Source organism: Sminthopsis crassicaudata, chromosome 1, assembly GCF_048593235.1.
Source record: "Sminthopsis crassicaudata isolate SCR6 chromosome 1, ASM4859323v1, whole genome shotgun sequence".
Lineage (NCBI taxonomy): Eukaryota > Metazoa > Chordata > Mammalia > Dasyuromorphia > Dasyuridae > Sminthopsis > Sminthopsis crassicaudata.
In genome coordinates this window covers 422,132,865-422,152,620 of record NC_133617.1, presented here as the reverse complement: position 1 = coordinate 422,152,620, position 19,756 = coordinate 422,132,865, and the positions used below count along the sequence as shown (strand labels likewise).

General features: G+C 38.9%; 1 protein-coding gene across 3 annotated transcripts; it reads right to left on the bottom strand.

Moving 5' to 3' along the window:
* Positions 1 to 10,106: 10,106 nt before the first annotated feature.
* UBFD1 (ubiquitin family domain containing 1) lies at positions 10,107 to 19,682 on the bottom strand. Of its 3 annotated transcripts, none has more exons than XM_074280372.1 (7): positions 19,532 to 19,682; positions 18,551 to 18,865; positions 17,305 to 17,513; positions 15,412 to 15,477; positions 15,095 to 15,200; positions 12,384 to 12,466; positions 10,107 to 10,604 (listed from the first exon to the last, which is right to left on the bottom strand). In XM_074280372.1, exons 2-7 carry the CDS (start codon positions 18,846 to 18,848, stop codon positions 10,494 to 10,496), a joined length of 873 nt encoding a protein of 290 aa, XP_074136473.1. In that variant the 5' UTR covers positions 18,849 to 18,865; positions 19,532 to 19,682; the 3' UTR covers positions 10,107 to 10,493. The 3 variants fall into 3 exon arrangements, with proteins under 3 accessions (XP_074136473.1, XP_074136472.1, XP_074136474.1); XM_074280371.1 differs by having other exon boundaries at positions 19,320 to 19,657; XM_074280373.1 differs by lacking the exons at positions 10,107 to 10,604; positions 12,384 to 12,466 and adding an exon at positions 12,976 to 13,124 and having other exon boundaries at positions 19,320 to 19,656.
* Between the last annotated feature and the right edge of the window lie 74 nt (positions 19,683 to 19,756).

The window sequence follows — 19,756 nt, the reverse complement described above, 5'->3', positions numbered from 1 at the left end:
GATTGCTAAAGTGTTAAGATTCTTACAACGTGCAAAGTCACTGGAATTGATAGAGACAACTATCTAATTTAGCAAGGTTCAATATGATTGATCTGATCCTACAAGGAGATGTTATGGGCCAGAACTTGAAACAAGGTACTAAGTGGAATTGAGGAGACAATGATTAAATCTAATTTAGCACTGATTTAATCCTACTACAAATGATGATTTCTGAGTGATGAAATGATTGGTGTGTATACTCAGTGTGCACCATATAAGCAAGAAACTCTCAGGGCCAGGCACCAGAAATCCAAAATCCTACACTCTTGGAGGCAGAATCAGATTCATTCCCATGTCTACCTTTGTGCTGGCTGGAGACATTGGGAGGAGGAGAGGCTGGAGGCTGAAGGGCCAGACCTTTGGATTCGGAGACATTCGGACAAGAGCTCTCAGGGAATCAAGGAGAGAGGAAGGCCTCCAGAAAACTAGCTGAGCCCCCAAGTGAAAGAGATAAGATTTGGAAAGAGCCAGTAAGGGACTTTAACTCCTGGCTGTATTTGGGATTATTGAATTGAACTGAAAACTAAGGCTGCCTCCAGAAGCACCCCAAGAAACCTGCTCCAAGAGAATGAGTATGATTTAGAGAAAAAGAACATTACACTAAGGGAAAACTGTTTATAAAGAAAGGGACCCAGGAGTCAATTCATTAAGCATTAAATACACCATTGAAAAGTACAATAAGAAAATGAAAAAAGCCTCCTAGCCTCTTTACATTCTGTACAGAGCTGAGGAGATAAATACAATGAAAGTCAGAGGAAAACTAAGAGCACAAGGAGAAAGGAGGGATCAGGAAAGTTTTTCCATTGGGAGTGATTCTTGAATTATGCCTGGAAGGTAAAGATTCTAAAAGGCAGAAGCACCTTTCAGACAGGTGACACAGGCTAAACCAAAGTACAGGTACAGGAGATAGAACATGGGAGTTTGGGAAATAGCAAGTAAATTAGGTGGTTGGAAATGTAAGAAGGGAAGCAATAGGAATTGTAAAGGGCTTTAAATGTCAAAAAGAGGAGTTCATATTGTACTCTAGAGAGGTCAAAGGGAATCACTTAATTCTTGAGCAGGGAAATGATGTGGTCAGGTTTCTGTTTTAGAAAGATTATTTTACAAGGTATTCAGAAGACCCTTTGGAAGGCAGGAAGCAGTGTACAATTAGAAAACCATTGCAATAGTGCAGAGGACCTGTACCAGAGTGGTGGGATTATAAATTTAGAAAAAGGGAGAGTTGTAAGTCATTGTGGAGGTAGAAATAACAAGACAGTAATTTATGAGGGAGAAGTGAAAATTTAAGGAAAGAAGTTAGACTGTGATTCTGGATGATTAAAAGTAATGGTATCAGGGGGCAGCTAGGTGGTGCAGTGGATAGAGCACCAGCCCTGAATTCAAGAGGACCCGAGTTCAAATCTGGTCCCAGACACTTAACACTTCCTAGCTGTGTGACCCTGGGCAAGTCACTTAACTCCAACCTCAAAAAAAAAAAAAAAAAAAAAAAAGTAATGGTGTCTTCAACAGAAAGAAGGCTAGAAGGGCAGTGGTGATAGCATTATAGATGCTAAGAAAACATTGATATAAGTTATCTACATGTAAAGGCTATGCAGAGCATGAGGAACATGTTCAGTATAGAGGAGAATATAGTTGCCAGTTCAGTGGTCATACAAGTATGTAAACCAAGAGATTTTAAAGTTGGAATAGGCATCTGTTTAAAATAGTATCAAAATATGTAGAGGGCAAGAGTAAAGGGCAGATTTAGCAATTAAAAGATAATTGGTAATTTTGCAAAGAGTTATTTCAGGTGAATGGTGGGGCAGGAAGGTGAGAGGCGAGCTAATAGTTTAGGTTTTCTAGTAATGTGGTTGTGGAAAAAAGGTTTGGAGTTTAAGGATAAATGGTCAAGTAAGGATTTGAAAAAGGAAAAAACTGAACACATCTATAAGTTGCAAGGAAGAACCCTGTAGACAAGAAGAGATTAAAAATAGGAAGGGGTAAACAAAGGGTTCAGAAGATGGGATCAAAGGACACAAAATAGAAGCTTTGGTGAGGTCAAAAGCCACCTGGCTGAACTAAAATATGAGGACTGTTAGCTCTGGTGTGCACTAAATAGGGCAATGTAGCATAGCTTCTATTTTTTTCAATGAAGTGTGTGATAAGCATTCCAGTTGAGGAGAGACAGGATGGTTTAGTCTTGAGGCAAGGAGAGGAAGTTTGGAACAGTAGCTCATGGGGAATTTGATGGAAGTTAGGCATCATCTGTGATGAACCAGTTGTACGGAGATTACATGCCTAACAATAATAATCAGTCAGAAAGTACCAAGTCCAGTTAAGCCCATAGGCTGGAAATGACCAATGACAATTGGACTTAGAACCAAGAGCTGTAGGGTTCAGGGTCTATGTCATTTCTCAGCCCAACACTGATCACAGAACTAGAGAGTAGCAAGCAGAGGCTCCAAAATAGCAGAAGGAACTGAGCACCATAAAAGATAAAGAGATCCAAGCTCTGAATTTTAGTAATTTAGTCATTTGCCCAAGGCACCAGCAAGAGCCAACAGGGGGATAACTTTGGCTTTGGTACAGGGCTTTCACCATTGTCTAAGTGTTCCCTGATTACTAATCCCATCTATAGATACCAAGTCTTCTCACTCATGACTCACTTTGGTTCTTTAGTGCAGATACCCCACTTTTTGATACTGCTATCTAACCAAATTCATTCCTTACTTCCTTTTCCTTTCTACTCTCATTATACATTCCAGACCACAAGGCAGTGTTTTCTAGGGTTTATTTATAAGGGAAAAGAATACACACTCAAAATTATTAATACATAAAATGAAAACTGTCATAAATTATGCAGTATCAAAGTTTTTTTTTTTTAACCTAATCATTAAAGTTCTTTAGATTGAGAATCCTCTTAAAGAGGATTACATGCTAATTGGTCCACTTTTTGGGGGGTGGGAGGAACCTCCTGATAGTATGGTTGACTTGTATATAATCCGTGGCTCTATATTCCTCTCCTCTCTCCCTTCACTCCCACTCTCCAATTAGTTATTAAATCTGCTTTTCCTTTTATTTAGAGAAGTGAAGTATATACAGTATTCAATATAACACCAATCACTCCTAAAGTTCCCCCAAAATCTGATTCTTTTCAAGCAGAAAAAAAGATTCAGTCTCTGGTTGAGACATACAGAGAATTCTGGCTTCTTTTCTTCCCTGACATTCATCTCAAAAGTTTTAAACATTTTTAGCTTTCTTTAATAATCCTCTCATAAATCTGCTGATAGATAATCAAAACTTCTTGAACTGATTGACATTTTTCACTTGACCCAAGTCTTTGGAAATTGAGTTGTAGAATTGTTTTCCACTTACCCTCCTCAAGTCTTAGGATGAACCCTCATTCTAGTATCTAGATTCAGATATGTTTCCCTTCCTAGCCCCCTTCATGAGATGATTTTATAGACTCAGGCTGCCCCTTCAATACTCTATATGTCTGTGCAAACTGAAGAGATCTCATCCCTTGAGTCTGTCCTTGTTAAGTATCCACCTCCTATCCCTTTCCCTGTTAGTCACATTCGGAGACTGCTTCTGGTAATAAAGTGCTGCTAGCCGGCTGGAAGGGGTCATGCTGACAGCTGACTGACCTGGAAGGGGGGAAGGAAAGTGATTTCATTACAATCTGCAGCTCAACCTGAGATCCTTTCTTAACCTTGCATAGAAGTAGGCTGGAATAGGAGAGAAGTGGAATGGTGAGATCTTTAAACTGAAAACTATGCACTTTTAAGCAAAAAGTTGAGTATTTTTATGAAACCCTAAAATACCAAACTTCAAAGTATTCTTGTGTTCAGATATTTTAAGAAGATATGGAACAATACCCCTTACCCCTCTTTTCCAGTAGTTATAAAAATATATATATTTACAGAGTAAGGTGAAAAAATAAGAACAGATCTTGGAAAAGTATGGGGTTGTAGGGAGGAAGAGGAACCAAAAAAGAGAATCATGAGAAAATGTCAGTCCCTAAATGAGATGGCGTTTCTAGCCTGGCCAACCATAGATTGATTAGTAAACAGATAAAATTGGAAAGGCTGAAGACTAGTTGATGAAAGCTTTCAATATTGGTACAGTGAATAAAGGACTGAATTTGGAGTCAGAGATATCAGAGTACCTAACTGGTCTCAGATACTTTACTAGCTGTGTGACCCTGTGCAAGTTACTTAGCCTCAGTTTCATCTGTAACATGAGGATAATAATAGCACTTAACTCTCTGGATTATTGTGAGAATCAAAGGAGATAGTATTTAGCACAATGCCTGACACAAAGTAAGTGCTATGTTAATATTAACTAATTATTAGTAGCAGTAGTAGTCTGAGAAGGCTTGGAGAAATAAGAGTAGGTAGACAAAGTACGAGGTTAAAATATCACCAGTATCCTAGAGAAATTTTCCTGCCTCTTTTCCCATATGCAACCCTTTTAATCTTCTTTTAATATTTGATATTTGGCCACCTCTTCCTAATTTAAAAAAAAAAAAAAAAGTTTCATTGATGCCATTTTTAGCGGCCATTTCTTGATCTATACCTCCATCTACCTCCAATGGGCCTTGTAGCAAAGAAAAAGTTTAGTAAAATCAACAGCATATGATCCATGTCTGGTAGCATAAGCAGTTTTCCATACCTATAATCCCATGTCTTTCCACTAAAATGTATCAATCATCTCACGACAGATTTCCAGAGCTGTTAAGGACAATGGGGCTGTTGTCTGGAGAAAAAAAGTCATGTCTTTTTGGGGCCAAAGAGAGGATCCCAGGATATTCTTTAGGTTTAATACAGTGTTTGACACTTACCCAACCAAGGAAAATTTCCTAATTCCATAATGGTTTCTTCTTTATTTTGCATTTCCAGTTCTCTTATAAGTAGTATTGTTACCACAAGAAATGAGGGAAGGAGTGACTATCATCTGAATTTTGTATTTCCTTTACCTCCCCCAATAATTATTTGGTACATACCAATGCTTCATAAATAGTTGAATTGTTACCTTTTAATTGAATCACATTTATATGTATATATATATATACACATTAAACACATTTTGGTGATCTATTATTTTAATTTGTATGTCCACCATAGATTGGGTTATGCACACAGGAGATGCTCAAATACTTGTGGAAAGAATGAAATCACAGGTCAAAAGCCCATTTCTTCAGGAAAAGCTTCAAAGATTAACTCAACCACCTCCCTTCTCCAATTCACTCTTGCAATTACTAGGAATGGGCTAGTCAACTTCAGAAGACCATTAAAATCTAGTCATGGCAAAATGATGTAATGTCACACTTGGAAATAAAAACCTTTGGAAAGAACAAGGGGAAAAAAGTACAATTACCAGACATGTGTTAAGTATACACTAAGAATAAAAGTAAATGAAATCTACTTGAAAGTAGTCGTAAGAAATTTTGAAAAATTGGCTGACAAAACTGAGGCAGACTATATATCTAGGCAGGGAGTTATTTTTCCATCTTACCTGAAGAAAAGAATCAATAAACCAAATGATTTTTAAAAGCCTTATTTTCCTCAAAGTAGAAATGGGTTCAAGATAAAGCCAATCCGACTACAAACGTGATGTAGTCATCTTTCCTCTTAGCACCAAGTCAGACTATAAATTTCACAAGAAAAGGAGGTATGTTTGGGTATCCCAAAACATTTAGTAGACATACATTAAGTACAATAAATTAGATAGTACCTATCATATGGATATAGCTATCCTATAGTCTAAATAATGATCATGCTCCCATATTTATATATATATATAAATATAGTGTATTTCTCTTACTAGAACATGGTTAGTCAAAGCTGGCAAAAAGATGGCTCTCGCCCCATTTGTCTCCCTTGATGACTTGAAATGGACTCATTCAGTTGCTGGGAAAGTTTGATTACCAACAGAGGTACACATCCAGTTTATTCCTCATTGTGGAAGATAAACAAAAAATCAAAGACACAGAATTAATTATCAAACTTTAATTGGTAAGACTAATCTTACAGAATAAACAATGAGATAACCAGTAGAGATTACACTTAAAAAATCCAGCAGTGCAAATCTAATAGACTAAATATTTTTCATTTACCCCCAAACAGGCATTTGATTATTTAAAAATAAAATAAAAATACCATCCAAGTGGTACTTATGTCTATTTCATTTTCAAATAATTCTGCAGCGGAAGTTCTTTTTGAGAAATAAAAAATAACTTGCTTAGAAAGTAAGAAAGCAGTCAGAATCACAATCACTGAAGCCACACCTAGCCTAGAAGGTAAAGCCATCCAGTGCTGCATCACCACAGTTCTCCTGACCCCTCAACTTCAGAGGAACCAAATCTATCAGGAGATGAATTTTTTTCTGTAAACCCCATGACACCAAGAAAAAAATTTTCTCTAAGACAAGATGGATGAATAAGACCAGTGATGGAGGGGGAGAGGGGAAGAAAGAGTTGTGGACGATGACTGCCCAAAGAAAGCCAACCCTGCACTGTTTAATTGGCACATCAAACAAGGGGGAGGGGGAATTAGGATAGTATACTCTGGTTTGCTTCAGTAGACACATTTTAGAAGCTAGAACAGGAAGAAAAAGATTTCTTGTTGAAATATGGCAACTTTTTACAGATGTGGCAATGTGGGAAAGTTCATCTCTTTGGCCCTTTTAATGCAAAGCAGCGACTCCCTAAGAAGTCTATGTAATAAATGGCATCATACTCATTAAAGACAGAAGGCTTGGTTTTCTGCTAACACTCCATAAGACTGTGCCAATGCATTACAACAAAGTGCATCCTTAGCTTAATCCAATTTCATTTAAATTATGCTACTGCTACGAGGAAAATTTCTGTATTAAGAGATTTCCTTAATACTAAAGAGTTTCAAACTCTATTCTTTTTAGGCTGACATATAACAAGCCAAATAAGACAGAGTGAAAAGTAGCCAGCCCTCAGTGGTGATCTCTTTATCTTGTCCTCATAAAATGCCTTCAACTAAGATTCTATGCCTGTAAGAAATAACATATGGGAACAGAAGGTCAGACATTAATATTCTGGGAAAGAACAAAGTCCAGGAAGCATGTAAGAATCTTTTGAAATGAATGGGACATCAAGCATCTGGCCTCTCAAATGATAAATGTGCTTTCCTCCCATTTTCAAGGAAATCTGTTTATATTACATAGGTTTCATTATCTTTTCCACCAATTAGTGGCAGGGGAGGGAAAGATAAGAGAGAAAGAAAATATTTGAAGCCAGGATAGATTAAATCATTCTCTTTTCCTATTACATGTACCTTATCACACTAAAAGAAATCAACCAAACTCAGAAAAAATTAGATTTCTTTTCTCATATAAATTTCAGGACCAGGGATGGAAGGGAGAGAAGATATAGAAATAATCTTAAGGAACTATTATCTTATCCATAAGAGGAGCTGTGGTTCCACTTTGTATATAAATTTGATTTAAAAAAAATCCACTAGGCTGAATAAACCTGTTGAAACCAATCACAGATCTGATTTTTATGGTAATACTTATAAGAGCATGCCAAAAAGGGCACAGATTTAAATCAAACACCTTTTTCCATGGCTTCTTTTAAGTTCTATTTCTCTTCTCCTTGAGACAGATCTGTCCCCAGAGCTATAAACAAACCCTCATCCATATAGTTAGACAATCTTACAATGTTCTCTAACAAATACAGATAGCTTTGCAATGGGCATTCTAAAACCTCTGGCTCTTATGAACAGCTCTATATGAAAAAGGTGTAACTTACATTATTGTAAGATAATATGTAATAATTACTTCTGGAGGAAAAAGCACCATTTCACAGAGAAAGAGAAGAGAGAGAGAGAGAGAGAGAGAGAGAGAGAGAGAGAGAGAGAGAGATACATACACACCCAAAACTAAATAAATCCCTCACCCAAGCTTAAATCATATTTTAGTGTACTGACGATAGGCAGATAAGCAGTTTCTTTTTTAGGAACAGGATATAATAGAGAATAAATTGAAGAACAATTTTAATACTATGGCTCAGCTGAAAATGGAGGTGATGCACCAGAGCATAGGCTGTCCAAAGCATAAAGGGAAATGAAAGGTGATATACCACTGAGGCTCTGAAAACATTATTTTAGGCAAGCAGGATAGAGAAATGGATTTTTTTTTTTTTTTAAAGAAGAGGCAAGTGGGGTGGGTTTAAAAGAAAAGGCAGAGTACTAGACTGTAAGACCTGTAAGGACAAGGACTCTATTTGCTATAAACTCCACATCTTACTCAGTGCTTAGCACAGTGTTCTACATATAGCAAGCATGGTTTTAATAAATGCTTGTTCAAATGACATCACTAGATGAAGAAATGAATACAATGGATGGAGAAAGTTAAAACCAAGACCATGCTGATGCCAGAAATGCACGCTGTTATGCGACCTTTTGGTCTGCAGAGCTGTACAATGCAGCACTGATGGGCTGCCGAGAGTAGGACACACAGACTTTCCTTCATATACTGTACTGTCTCCCCGCTGGGGAAACTGAACATTGATATACAATTGGATATACAAATGCTGCAGTTACTGCTACTTTCAAAGGATGGAAACAAAGTTTCTAAGAAACTTCCAACACATATACAATATTTATGCCCTTACTGACAATAAAATGATTTTCCTATACATTAAATAACTTAGGAACAACTGCAATATAATAAGCAGCAGATTATTCTTCTTGTGTGAGCTGGACTCCCAAACTACACATTAGACATGAAGGGTACAGAATAGCTCTCACAACTGGCTTACACTGCATAGTCATTCTCAGTCAAAAACACACACTAAAATATATTCTACACATTGAGAAGGGAGCCACCTAAAACCTGTAGGTCAGCTGTGCCATTGCTGACCGGTTAAGCTTGGAGACCTAACCCAGAGGCCTGCATCTGACAGGGGGGATTTCAAAGACAACAGCAAAGGGAAGAAACACAAGAGTTTTCCCTCTACCTTCAGAAGTTATCAATCCATCAAAAAAAAAAAAAAAAAAAAAGTGACCGAGGATACCAGGAGCACAAGGAACATAAGTGAGAAGGGCAATTGCTGGTCCAATGGAGTCAGTCTTGTCTTTTAGATATCATTAACTCATGGCAAGCACCTTTCCAGGATAGAAAAGGTCAGTGTGACTGAACCTGAGATAAAGGACACTTGAACTTAATGGCTGGTGAGCAGAATGACCAAAAAGAAATAGGAAGCATGACTAAAGTTACAGTTAGACTTCCCCCAAAAAATTCTTTTAAATGATGTCCAAAGAAAAATAGGAATGTACCTGACTTCATTGCCATTTGTCAGAGAGTTTTAGGGGAACCATGCCTGGTTCTTCTTAACTCCAGTGGCAAAATGAACCAGCACGATGGAGAGTGATAGGCCATGTCAGAAAGACCTCCAACTGTCCAGGACTCTTGGTGCCTATTTCTGCTATGAATTGTCATGACAATGGACCAGTCACACCCAAGATAGTCTAGGGAATTGTAGGACCTCTGCTCAATTCTGCCAGCCATTAAAATGAGGCAGCTGACCTGCATGGGAATCTGGAACCTCAGGGCAAGATGTTTTATACCAAGAGCAGTTGGATTTTCACAAAGAAAGAATGAGGGATGGGAACAATTTTAGGGTCACTATGCCCTAAAATGAGCATCTGTAGGATATGATGCTTAAAACCCAATGATGTGTCCCTTACCACCTCCCCCCCATTGTGTGATCAGTCAGCATCAAAATAGAAAGAAACAAAATGATCACAGGAAATGAAAAGTGAAGGGGTAGAGAAATACAGAGAAGAGGAAAAATAAATCATCTTTGGATTTAAAAATAAAAATTAAAAGCTCAATTGTTCTTGGGGGGCAAGGGGAAGACAGGTTGAGAGGGAGGGGAGGGTTCAGGTCAAACCTGAACCAAAGGCCAGAAAAATATGGCTTACTAACCCCACCCCCCCAACTTTGCATACCATTTACAATTTATAAGTAGGAAAATTAAAAAAAAAAAAAAATGTGCCTCAAACTCTGTCACAACAAATCAGCTCAAATTAACCATTTGCAACCAAAGATTTATGAAAATATTTTTTAGTTCAAATCACATTAAAAAACCCAGATATATATATATATTTTGATCATTTGTTTTTAAACGAAATTGGCAGATCTACTCTCAGAACACTTAAGAGTATTCCACACAACGCGTTCTGAATTAAGATTTATTGATTTCCACCGTATTCACTTTAAATATGGTTTGAAGCTGACTGAAGGGAAGGGATTTTGCAATTTTAAGTTAAAAGTAAACTAATGGTGAAAGTACATCACCTCTGGCTTCAGTCAATATCTCCTCAGATTTGAATTAATAAAAGTTCCAGGACTATGAAATCCGGGCATGTTGCAGGCCTCTCCCAGCAATGTCCTTCACTTTGGGTCAGTCTCCTGTGCCAGAGGTGAAAGTGCTTTCAAAAATACTGCCATTTTCCCAGCACAGTGTCTTTGATTGCATCCACATACTGAGTTGGAACCCAATACACCCAGTAGTAAGAGGCTTCGGTGGGACCCAACTGAAATGCCTGAAAGGGAAAAAGGAAACCAAGCAGTACTTCAGAGCCAGGGACACCAAAGAAACAGGATCCTCAGTATACACTAACAATGAATCACTCCTCTTCCAGCAAAATTCAAAAAGGATAAATTCCTTTAGACCTGTGATTCAATATTCCAGATGAAACTTTCTTGGTTAGATAAGAAAGGTAGAATTCTTGGGTCAAATACAATGTTCACAATAGTAAGAAAAGAAATGAAATCCATATTTAGGGTTTTCTCCATGGCAACTTACTGGATTTTAAGGCAGGGATGACCCATTTGGTGTCATTTAAGTTAAAAGCTTGTTAAGATTTCAAGCCTTCTTTGAAATGCTAAAAAAAAAAAAGCTTGTTTAAAAAAATCACTTTCACCACAAGACTTTAAAAACTACAAAGGCAGAAGTAATTCTAAATCAATTACTGTACGTGGTGACAAACCTATTTAGTAGTTCTGGAAAAATCACGTGGTAGCAAGTAATTAGTCAAAGGTTAGGGGTGGATGCCAAATGTATCATTCCTGAAGCTCAATCCAAGCCCTAACTTTCCTCCCAATGTTATGGTAGCAGGGAAAGCTGGAGGAAGATGGAGAGAATGAAAGCAGAAAGTGCTCATGGTATAAGGCTGTCTCATTGCAGGCTGGAAATACTTTTTCCTTATCCTTAAGAGTGAGAATACAGCCAATTTGTTTTACCTATTCTCTCTCCACAAGCCTACAACAGGCAGATCAGCTATGAATCTGAAGGCATAAGGCATAAGAAAATCATGTTTATTTATTTCCTTATTCCTTTACAGGGATAGGGGCTAAAGTTAATACATTTAAGATATGACAGCTGAAAAAATCCTAAACAATTTCCACAATTAAATCATATGAAGATTTGTAGACAAAAAAAAAAAAAAAAAAAAATCTCTTATGGTTATTTTGATCATAACCAGTGACAAAATGCCCAAGAAATTTAAAGCAAACATTATTTAAAGTTGGTCTTTTCTCTATGTACCTCTGCTCAGGATCCCCCCCCCATTCCAGGAAGAATGTAACATGGTTCTGTAGTCATTATTCCAGTGGCCTATTCCTCAGACCATTTCTGTATAAGAGCAGCATTTGCCTAAATTAGCTATATAATTACTTCAACCTTCACTTCAGTCAGTGTAGTTTTAGTTATGATTCCTAAAAAGGAATCCATTTGGATTCAAGAAAGGATTTTGAATTAGTACCTGGGAGCAAAAAAAAAAAAGATCTACAGGTTTGTTTAGCCCCCCTCCTCCCCCTCCCAAATCACAAGAAAGCACACTGCTATGCATTAACTCTTACAGCACCATCACTGCTGTCCAAAGATTGCAAAAAATAGACATACCTTAGCAGCATTGCAAACAGTTGACTGCCTGGAGTACTTCCTTATCCCAAACTAGTATTTTATTTTTGGCTCAAACTTGAAAGTGAAAATTCCCAAGCCATTGCTACTCTTCACAGCTATTTATTTGGTCTTAAAGCAAAGTTGTGCAAATACAAGGGTTAGTAAATACATATCCTAGGAGACAACTGGAAAAAGCTGCCTATTCTGTAGCAACAGGACTCAAAGCCACATAGGGGAGAAAATAGAAATGAGCTACCCTGGAGCAAGTTCATGAAACTGTATTATGTGAAACATAAGGGCACCATTACAGTACATTCTGAGGACTCAGTTCTTTTTCTTTGTATACAAAATTCCAAGTGTCAATTTGGTGGAATGAAATACTGAATATATTCTGTTACTAAGCTAGCAGCTTACTTACCATCATGTGGTAATCTTCATGTCCTTCAATAGGTTCACTGACCACATTTTTAATGGAGCCCATGGGTAATTTTTCAGTTCGCTCTATGTTAAAAGGAATTATACTTTTATTATTAAGTGGCACTCCAATTTCAGTAAATCTGACATGATTCTCTAACAACACTTGTGGTTCTAATACTTTCCCCTTCCTACTTTAGATAGACTATTCTCTACCCACAAAAACTAGTCGTTAAAACCATTCTCTTCTCTAAGAAACCTTATTTAAGAGGAACCATTCAGAAACAGAAAATAGTTTATCCAAAACACCAGATAATGAACAGATCTGCCAATATGTATTTAGTCCATCTTTATAAAGAACAAGGACAAAATTCTCTGTTGGAATTAAACAAATTTTATCATTCAATAGCCAAAGTACTATATTTGCATGCTTATTGCATAAACCCAATGATGTGTGATGTGCTTTTACTGCCCGGGGCAGGCTTGGTCAGGGAGGGGAGGTAGGAACAGGTGTTTTATTAAATACTTTTAGACTGACAGACCAAAATTTCCTAAGAAAGTTTCACTTAGGCACATCTCCCAATCATTTCTCCTCTTCCCACCCTTAAATCCTATATTATTCTATTCAGAAATATACCCCAGGCAACTGCCTCCCATTCTTCCCCTGTTTCCTCCCTACCCCTGACATGCACACACACATTAAAAATTACCTTAAAAAATCTTTCAGAGTTCATGTAGCATACACCTGCCAGATACCATGCATCACACATGGGCCAAAGACGTTTTATGGCAATTTTAGGAATGGTGGTCAAATAGGAGAAAAGAAGAGGGCAGTGAGTGGCAACTGGAGTAAAATGAGGCTATACAAAGGTAAGCCAAGTAAGGACAGGAAGAGCAAGTAGGATGCAGGGCAGTGAAGAAACAATGACATAGGTAAGGATAAAAACAAACAAACAAACAAAAAAAACAAAACAAAACAAAAATAGTAAGGAGAGATCCAGGGCACATTGAGTATGTACAGACACATAAAACATAAGTATGACAGCTGCAAAAACAGATACAAAGGAAAAAAAGATAGCGAAAGACTCAGAAGAAAAACTGGGATTTAAGAAATCTGGGTTCTACAACCTGTTACTAATTATCTGTGTGCTAGTGGAAAAAAATGTTACTTTGGACTTCAGTTTCCTCATCTATAAAATGAATGGGTTAGAATAGATGACTTCTAAAAGTCCATTCCAGCTTTAACATATTATTCCATACCATCTAAATTAGTTACTACTACACCTAAAAAAATTCTTTCTTGAAAAAGTTAGTAGTGGGGCTCTGATGTTATTAAATGGTTTAGCAGAATTTACATTGGATTAGGAATCAAAGAATCTGGGTTTTGAATCCCAGTTGTCTCTTATAGGGCATGTGAACTTCAACAAGTTACAATTTGAGATTAAGATTCCTCATCTGTAAGGTTGGAATTGATACTTGTACAATCCTATCTTACAGGGCTTTGGGGAGGAAAACACCCAGTAGATTGTAAAGCTCTACATAACTGTAAGCTTCTTCTCAAAGTGAGATAGTGCTGTACAGTGGACTTGGAGCTAGTCTTGGGAGTATGAAGATATGATCAAATTTTGACTTTGATAAACACTGGCCTGTTTCCTCACTAGGAACTTTCTATATTAATGAAAACACTGTTCTGGGGAAAAACCAACAACAAAAACTAAATAAACTATGTTTTGGAAGGTCAACAAGGTCAAGTTCTTGTTGAGTAACCCAAGACTAGAAATCAACAATTTGAGGACACCTAGCATTGTTTAATGTCTAGGCTCACCCAGATTAAAATCCAATTATCTTCTGCTGGGAAGTTTACAAATTGGCACAGTTGATACTGTACAATTATTTCTGGACAAGTAATAATGAAGGTAGCTTTTTAAGGTTTCTGTGGCACAGAAGTGGACAAAAGATCTTGGTTATGATCTGACCTGACAACAAATGACGTTAGAAAACCACTAAGGCTTGATTTGAGAGCATTCATAATTGCCTAGCGTCTTCATCTTTAACAAAAAGTGGTTTTCAGTATCTTAAGGATTTCCTAGCCTCTTCCTACTCTCTCCCCTCCAAGACAATTGGAAAGAGAGTTACAAAAAAGAATAATCAGTGTAAAGGAGATATTTTTCTTTAACTAATGATTACTTTAGCAAAGACATAGTTTAAACAAAATAATGCTAATAATTAATAATAGCTGCCATTTATATAGTGCTTTAATTGCTTATGATTTACTTTTTACATAATCTCATTTGATTCACAGATAAAAGCAGGTATCACCCCCATTTTACAGACGAGGAAACTAAGGTTCAGGGATTTTAAGGAACTTGTCTATGTCACAATAAGAGCTAAGAGCTGGAAGCAGGATTCAAAGCCAATTCTCACCTGAATCCAAGTCCAGAGTGCTTCCTATTATATAGCACAGCTGTTTCACTTGCCTAGAAAGCAACTTAATAGCCCTAAAAAAAGAATTCTTAATTGGGAGGCACTAACACGAAATTGAAAAGATAATTAAAAAGGGAACAACTGAACTTAAATGTGTAAAGGAGTAAATAAAACAATGAGTAATATCTAGAGTATAATAAAGAGAAGTTAGTTTAGAATAAGGGTCATATAGGCAACAGAAACACTTTTATTCTGAAGAAAAAAATATGATATACATCAATAGTGGATTACCTTTAGTGCCAATCCACAACTGGTCTTGTTCTAATTTAAAGGTGAGTCTCACTTTTCCTCCAGTCTTATTATACATGCCTGATAAAGGTACTGTTGGCAATCGTTCCTGGAAACATAAGAAAACTGCTGTAGTGATAGACTATCATAAGGTAAAAAGAACAAAGAACAGACCAAACTATAGAATACAGGCAATAAAAATTATTCATCCCCTGAACAGTGAGGGGAAGAAGAATTTGAAGGAATTTCAGGAAACCAAACACAGTAGATTGGCCACAAAATTTCAGAATGACCACAATGGGTCAAGGGGCTTTGCTTACCTGGGCACCCTTAACAGAAGGCATCACATCTTCAGGTTTCCCTTTATCTAACACTTTTCTGTGTTGCTAGAACATAAATCAGAAATTACAATGCAGAGAAACATGCCTGAAGTGAGGTTATTTGCTTCTTCTTAAGCAATAGCTCTTAGCTATCTTAGCATTTTAAAAATACAAAATGTATCACTTTGAAATCTACGAATGACTCAAATGGAAAAAAAAAATTTCTATCCTAATATTTTGATTTAAAAAGCACTCCAGATAATGAATACTTGAGAGTATTTTTAAAAAGTTTTTAGTACCCTTAAATTCAAGTAGATTTAACTTCCCTGATCACCCCCAAACCTCTTCCTCCCCAAAGTTTTTATCTATCTATTAAATAGTCTCTAGCTAAACAAGCATAGAAAAATGTGGCTGAAAGAAATACAAGACCATAGTATGTCAATTCTAAATTCTAAATTTTCAGAAATAAAGAATATCAAAAATAACAAACTCTCACTTGATTATACCTTTAAAAGTATGGAGAAAATCTCCTTACAAGTTAAATTCTTATAAGGTTGGATGCTTCTTTTCTTGGAAAGTGGTTTGTGTGTTTTTTGGGGGATGATGATGTTATTACAGACTTTGGAGGAGATTGATGGCTTCCATCTGAATTAAGAAATACTAATCAGAGAAAGCCCTAATCAGCCACCAATACTTTGAGGTTGTGCATATAATGCTTCTTAAATGAATTTGAAGACATAATGGTTCACCATTCTCACTAAATCATATTTCTTTGATATACTATTTAAAGTTCTTGCCAATTAAGAAAGATCTTCAGGATATGGAAGATGACAAAGAATCTATCCCTAACTATGAGCAGCAAGAATGCCAGAAAAAACATTTTCTATTTCTTCCCAGCTTTTGTATGAGCTTGACATCGATATAGTCTTAAAGAGGGTGAAAAAAAAAAAAATCCAGGGGTTGGGTTTCTCTCCTTAGGGAGTGCTATGCCTCATAACCTGCATCAGGAGAACAAGTCAGTATGTTAACAGCATAACTGAATCATGCTTTACAAAGGCTTTAGGCTTATTAAGTCAGCGTCAGAAACACAAACCTTATAGTTAAGGGTATTCTGTGGCCACAAAAGATATGATGTACTAAACATAAACAGAACCATAGTATTAATTATTAGGAAAGTATATGTGCATAGATTTACACATCTGTATGGCAAGAAAAAAATGCAGAAAATTCCCTAGGACACTAAAATAAAATAACAGAGCTAGGGGAGTTTGCAAGAAAATTCAGGACAGAAAAATGTATCTAATGTTAGTTTAAAATTGCCTTTTCCTATAAAGGACAAAGCTTTTGGTTTACCTTGGTCAGGTAACACAACACAGTGTATATCCATTTATAAAACAAAGTTTCATATGACTTTTTAAATACATCTGGAGTTATGTCTTACAGATATGAAAACTATTGTTTCTGGCTGCAAGAACTCTGGGTGTTTTACCTAAGAAAGCAAACCTGGGAATATTTACTGCTAGCTGTGGTCATACTCCTCTGAAAAGGGATATAGAACACCAACTCATTTTTTTCTAAGGGTGATGTCATGGTATATTAGAGGAAATTATTACCCCCAATTCTGAGCTCCACAACATGGAATATATAGTCCCCTTAATTTTATATGGTTAGACTTTGGATACAGTAATTACATCCCAAATCAAATAATGATGCAAATGATCCGCTTCAACTTAATTTTAGAGGTATACATCCAGAATGCCATTTCAGATTTTTATGATGGACTATGGGGAGGAAAAGGCTTATTCAGGGAAGAATGGAACCAACAGGCCAGGCTTCAAGAAATGACACAAACCCCAAATTCTTAGCACCAGCAACAATCAATAAGTCACCAACCTTCTGCCTACAAAGTGGTTCCTTCTTACTCTCTTCAGCTTTCGCTTCTTGCTGTGCTGCATCTTTGGGTGTGTTTACTGCTAAAACATCATTTATTGTAGATCCAACCACCATAATCTTGGCACCACTGGTTACTTTGATTTCCCGTAATGTTTTCTCCTCAGGTAGAAGTCCCTTAAACATAACTTTCTGCATGGCAGGTGGTAAGCCTTAAGTATGGGAGAGAGGAATAAAATCAAGGGTGAATTTATTTGGATCTATCCAATTCAATTAAGATTTTTTGGGGGGTGGTGGTGGTGGTGGAGGGGAGCCTAACCTGGTGATTCCATTTCTTTAGACAATTCCCTCCACCCGTGAGATTGGCATTTGGGGGACACAGTGGATAAAGTGTTGTACTAAAAAAATCAATAAAACCTAGATATGAATCCTTCCTTACATAGTGATGAGCTGTGCAATGCAGAGTTAATTACTTAATGTCTCTAAGCCTAAATTTCCTCCTAAATGAAATGATTAAAAAAAATGTACCTACTTCAGGGGGTTTGGGGAGGAAAAGAATATTCAGTGAAGCCATCCTTATAAAGTATTTTGTAAACCTTAACGCCAGCTTTAAAAAGTGAACTATGATTATTATTAGCAAAGATTACTTATTCTTGATCCCTGACTGATGGGTGAAACCTACAGACCTCTTCTTAGAGAGAAAATAATTCTTTGCAGAATGTTTTTAAATGCACAAAACAAAAACACAAAATTACTAAACAAACCAATTATGCTGAAATAAAGACATATACAGATAAACAAACATATATAGCTTAGTGTATACACACACACACACACACACACACACACACACACGCAGTCATATTTTGCCATCCTGAAACCTAGTCCCAGACCCCGAGTTTAAAAAGCTTTGCCCACAGCCGGGACTTTTACCCTGGAGGCAGTTAGGGAGCATAGCTAATCTAGAGTCAGGCAGCCCCGAGTTCCAATTTGACCTCAGACACTTCCCTGCATTTGCCTGGGCAAGTTACTCAACCTCTCTCAGCCACAATTTTTCCATCTGTAAAATGGGCAACATAATAACAACTCCTTCCCGGGGCTGTCACGAGGATCGAATGAGATCTCGGCAAAGTTCTTTGCAAACTTTAAAGCTGCTACATAAGCTCGGTGGCTCCGGTTACTGATAAGCTCCAAGGGCAGCTACCGCGTCCGCTGGTCACGCTGCCCCCCCTCCCCTAGGGACACCTACCTGTAATGGAGTGGATCTTTCGCTTCAGCTCGGCCCCTGTGCTGTCCAAAGGCACTCGCACGTCGTATTTGTTCTTGTTCCAGATGATCTTCAGATCCACCAGCTCCTTCTCGGTGTCGGCGTCGTCGCCGTTGCTGACGGAGGCCTGGGCGCTGGCTATGCCCCCCTGGGTCGGGTCTGCCTGCAGGTTGCCCTTGGCCGTCGCGGCCGCGGCCGAGGGCGAAGACGAGGAGCACAGCGAGGTCTCAGCCTCGGCGTCCACGCAGTTGAGCTGCAGCTTCTGGGCATCCGTTTCCATGCCGGGCTCCTCGACTTCTAAACACAAAACAAGACCCACGGGAGTGCGAGGTGGGGGCGGCGGCGACCCTGGCCTTCTGCGCCTCTTCGGGGGGACGGACGCGGGGCGCCGAAGCTAGAGGCGGTGGCAGCATTTCGGGCCCGGCGCGCGGGGCGGTGAGGGACAGCGAGCGGGACGCTGGGGGAGGGGCGGGGCCGACCCCCTGCCGCGCCTTCCCTCGGCTCGGCGCAGCCCCGGGACACCCGCCCGTGCCCGGGCTCGGGCTCCAGGGCAGGCCCCTCGAGGGGAACCCGCAGCGCCGGCCCTGGCCCCCTCCCTCGCGGACAGGCGGCCCGCCCGCTCCACTCGCTCACCCTCCCTCCTCTCCGGGGCTACACCGCTCCCTTCCGCCCCCTTCCTCCACTGCCCCGGCTCCGGGCCGCTCGCCCGCCCGCCGGTCCTCTCTTCCCGGAGCTTGCCCCCCATACTCACCATCCGGGGCTCCGGCCGCCGCCATGATGATTGTGTACAACACCCACCGCAGCGAGGGGGCCGCCGGGAAATGCCGAGCAGACGAGATTGGCCCCCGTCTCAGCCCGTACTCTCCCCCTCCCCACACACACGAGCGCGCACTCACACATACACATACACACACATACACACACGCCCACCGGAAACAGGTGGAGGTTCCTATGGAGACTCACCAGCTCTCCCTGCCTCCCCTTTCCTAGACTGACGGATACCCTCCTCTCGTTTCGGCCAAAGGTGTGAGAAGTAACTGGCGAAGAGTCAGTACTCCCACCCAAACGGAGATAGGATTCTCCAGTACAACGTGAAAAGGGACCCTGTCCTTTTAAAGAGAGGCTCCGCCTCCTCGAAAAGGGAGGAGCCGATTGGCTAGCGCCCTGCCCGGAAGTGAACCTGTTTAG

Excerpts from the sequence above, each read along its gene's own strand:
- UBFD1 (XM_074280371.1), bottom strand. The coding sequence starts at position 19,344 with ATGGCGGCGGCCGGAGCCCCGGATG. Across the intron at positions 18,866-19,319 it reads GGCGGCCGGAGCCCCGGATG|AAGTCGAGGAGCCCGGCATG; the intron begins GTGAGTATGGGG and ends TTTTGTGTTTAG. Across the intron at positions 15,201-15,411 it reads CTTCTGTTAAGGGTGCCCAG|GAACGATTGCCAACAGTACC; the intron begins GTAAGCAAAGCC and ends TTATGTTTCCAG.